The sequence below is a fragment of the Dendrobium catenatum genome, unplaced genomic scaffold, assembly GCF_001605985.2.
Source record: "Dendrobium catenatum unplaced genomic scaffold, ASM160598v2 original_scaffold_27293, whole genome shotgun sequence".
Taxonomy (NCBI): domain Eukaryota; kingdom Viridiplantae; phylum Streptophyta; class Magnoliopsida; order Asparagales; family Orchidaceae; genus Dendrobium; species Dendrobium catenatum.
In genome coordinates, this window is record NW_021345752.1 from 72,406 (window position 1) to 76,696 (window position 4,291).

Genomic DNA, 4,291 nt, shown 5'->3' on the forward strand with positions numbered 1-4,291 from the left:
TGTTGCCTTTTGTCGTTGATTAATTGAGACCAGAAGGTTGCTTGAAATGATAAAAATCATAAAATCTTCATCGATTCATATTTGTCCCAACCAAATTTCATTCAAATACACAAAATTTCATTCATATCATGATTATTCAACAAGTTTTATTCTGACTGTTAAATATTTAACACAACACTTCAATTTTCTCATCTAGAACTTGAGAGCTGACGATAACAATATTGACAAAATTTTATCCAAATACACAAAATTTGCATTGAGCATACATAAAATATAATTAATCATAAAAATTAAAGCTCGCAAAATATCTGTATAAAACTTGGCCAATCCTACATATATATAAAAAAAACTTGGCCATAAATTAGAACAAATCTCTAGGTAAATAAGGCATATTCTCTCCTTGAAGTACCTTGCCTAAGTTCAGTAGAAGGGACATGGGAAAAGCATCATATCAGAGAGCACAAAAAACTCAATTAAAAGTACTTTAATGAAGCATAAAATTTATAATGATTAATAAATTTAACAAGTCAACAAAGCTAAAAAAAATCCTACAACAGTTGGATAACAGAATATTAAAAATTCTCTTTTTTTTTTTTAAAGAAGAAAAAGAGAGAGACAAATTAAAAGTTTGATGATGACAAGTTCAATATATTTATTAAGCCCCACAAAAAAAAAAATCAATCTATTATTTGTTTTCAAGCAAACAAGCCTTCATAACAACATCTAATTGTGATATTTACAAACAATAACCTTGACTCTTAAAAAAAAAAAAAAAACTTGACACTTTTCCTAATTAAGAAAATAACACAACATTCATAAATATATACATGTAGTATGACCTAATAATTGATCTATTTTATCATCTCTATGTATGGGTATCCTTTCACCCTTGAAAGCCTACTTCTTCTATGTTTACAATATCATGGCCATGGTGAAGCCCCATATCCCACATAAGTTCATACTGATGATCAATATTTCCATTCTTTGGTCCCACTTCCATCTGATCATATGTGAAGTCATTAAGGAAGTCACATTGCATTAGAGAAGCATTTTGAATATAGTTTAAGTTTGTATCTTCCTCTTGGTATGTAGTAATGGTGGACATCGAGCAACCATTTAGTTCCTCATAGTAAGGAAGTGACTGATCCATAACAATAGGAGAGGAGGTGTTCCACAAATCAGGAGGTGAAATAGTATTATAGCAAGTGGTAGTTTCCTTCTCTCTTTCCTCTTTCCTCTTGTGAAAGACTCTGCAAAGAACCCAGTCTTCCTGTCATAGAAGAAACATACACAAATAAGTATGTTTATCTTGATAACGATCCTTCAAATTTGTTGGCGACATTATGTTGCTTATTCTCATCAGTTTTAACTTTTCTGATAACATTATTTATGTGGACATCTCTTTCATTCACTTTCCTAATAAAAAGTTTAGCTTAACTTACTTTTTTTATACTAAATCCTAACTATATTTCTTTTGACCAAAAAAGGTTATTAGTTCCATAATTATTATTTTTATTTCAAATTATTATCTTTCTTATTCTCCTTATAAGGATTGGTTCTCTGCCTAAAATTATTTAATACATTTGTAAAGGTAAAGTGCTCTTAATGTAATCAATTTTAAATCATATTATATACTACTTGCAACCATGCACTAATTTTTAAAAGAATTATATTACTTGAAATAGAAATAATTTTTTTACAAGAATATGTACATTAATTATTAAATAAATTAAAAGAACAAACCTTAGGTTGAGAATTGGGAGTCTCAAGCCGAAATTCATGCATGACCCAATTAGTTTTAATCCCATTTGGAGCCCTTCCAAGATAGAATACCAATGTCTTTCTCATTCCTATCATGACATGCTTTTTAGGATTATAGATAGTTCGATCCTTCCCCGTTGCCTTCCAATACCCAGACTTTGTTGCTCTATTTGTTCGTGATCCTGTTGCATACTTGCGATCGCGAAAGCTAAAGAAATACCACTCATTTGGACTTAGCTTTGCCATCTCTAAAAACAACAATTAAAACATAAACAATAATTATATTAGCACTTGAGTTACAATCTTCATGATAAAAATAAATTATAAGATGTAATAGAAGGTTAATTTTCTTCGTTACTCTTCTTAGATGCCTTCATTACATTAGTTTAGATATTTTTTTTTTTCAGTTATATGATATTATGCTATTTGATTTTTTTTTCTCTTCTCCTTTTTTGAAAGAACAAAGTCTACATTATATATTCATAGGAATTAAACTTAACAAAATTTATTCATCATCTAATCATTTCAAAAGTAAATTTACATGCAGCTACAATCATTCCAAATATTTCTTATTTTGTCATATTAATAGAGACAATTATTAGCCAAAGAATCTTTTTAAACTACTCTGCATCACAACATATCTAATGCAACTAAATATCTCTATATCAATGAACTTATATACTTATTCTGACGGAAGAGGTCTCTCAAGTTCAAGACGAGCTTATGTATTATGCTTTAAGCTACTTCTCCATGAAATTCACGAGTCTATACATAATCGTATTATACGTATAATCATTAAAATCATATGATATAGATTTCTATATTTCCATTAACGATCTTTAGCTCAAGCAATAATCTCTTTACTTTAGAAGGTAGATGTCTCTAACTCTTGTATCTGATTTTTATAATTCTATGACATTAAATTTTTTTTTTAAAATAGAATTTAATCCCTTAAAAAGAAATATAAAAAATCCCCCAAAAAAAAACATTTTGGGGCACGTGGAAGGACTATGAGTGCAAGTTTAAATCATTGGAGATTTTGTGCTACAAGGAACAAGTGGGCCAATGTTGTGGACATCTATATTATTGAAAGGGAGAATAATATAGCTAGTTAAATGACTAAGGTACGTAGTCTACAGTATTAATTAGCGTGTACATGTAAGCTATCTGTACGTTTGAACTAATTATATTAAAAGTTTTTGGACTGTTCAGTTATCTCTAAATATCTTACACTGAATAGCTAGAGAAGCCTGTAAAATGGATGGAAATGGCCTCACAAGCAAGCCCTGGCATGCAAGAATTAATGTTTGCAGATTGTTGAAGGAAGAAGGAGGTGTTGGAAGAGTAAATATGGCTTTATTTGGGACGGTTGTAATATATATAAAGTTGCTGTGTAAAAAATAATTTTGTTACTATTTTTATAGAAATCAGCTTTCACCATAGAACTTTTTGAAAATCAGTAAACAATTAGCAAGAAATTATCAGCTAAATGAAGATTTTGAAGAGAGTGAGAGAGAGAGAGATTATAAGGCATGAAATTCTATATAGAGAGCCAATATGGATACAAACAACATTTTCTAAGTAGATATATCTGCGTTCATACATTCATTCAATCTTACACATAACTAATACTTTCTTAGAGAGGAAATCATTGCATTGAAATATGGAGGAAAGAAGCTCTTCGTCTATGTGCTATCAATATATATATATATATAAATAAAACTTCTTTTTCTGCATAGATTAAATTTTTTTTAAGGAGGAGAAAGATCTAGCACACAGAGCAAGACTCACCTGGAAGATCCCAAGGTTCCCGAATATGCAAATCAACTTCCACCATGGTTCCCTGAGAAGCTTTCTTATTTGCCACCTTCTTGTATAGGTAATGTCCTACTAACTCCTCATCACTTGGATGGAACCTGAACCCTGGAGGTAGAGTAGTTCCTACTTCCCTTAATCCCATTTCCCCTCTTTAGAGATGGATAGATACAGAGAGAAAAGATCTGAGGAGTTTATGTAAAGTAGGAAGAATTATATATGAGCTGAGATAGGAGAGAGAGAGAGAGAGAGAGAGAGAGCTTAATTGAAGAACAGAAAAAAAGATCTGAGGAGTTTATGTAAAGTAGGAAGAAGTATATATGAGCTGAAATCAATAACAAGCTGATAAAAATCTTATAAAGAGATAAGACTGAGGGAGCTTTATCCCAACACACGCATGTATATTTATAAGCATAGAAGATCAAGAAAAGGTTAGGGATATGCATATTTGAATGTCTATCTTCTAATAATCTTCTCCGGATATACGTTGCAATCACAGGGAAGAAACTATAGGACTGCTAAGACTTGTGCCACAAGGTGAAGTAGGAGAGAGCCATGGTCAGAAGAAATCTCTCCTTAGTGGTAAATAAAGCTTACCCCACGCTCTTGACGTTTCCTTGTTTGATAAAAACACTTATCTATATAGCTTCATGACATTTAAGGTTGTTATGTTCATACAATATTTGTATAGAGTTCAAGTTTGTCTTCAAAGAAA

General features: G+C 30.8%; 1 protein-coding gene across 1 annotated transcript; it reads right to left on the reverse strand.

Moving 5' to 3' along the window:
* Positions 1 to 675: 675 nt before the first annotated feature.
* LOC110107078 (NAC domain-containing protein 37) lies at positions 676 to 4,047 on the reverse strand. The gene is made up of 3 exons (XM_020837222.2): positions 3,553 to 4,047; positions 1,744 to 2,009; positions 676 to 1,270 (listed from the first exon to the last, which is right to left on the reverse strand). Exons 1-3 carry the CDS (start codon positions 3,719 to 3,721, stop codon positions 884 to 886), a joined length of 822 nt encoding a protein of 273 aa, XP_020692881.1. The 5' UTR covers positions 3,722 to 4,047; the 3' UTR covers positions 676 to 883.
* Between the last annotated feature and the right edge of the window lie 244 nt (positions 4,048 to 4,291).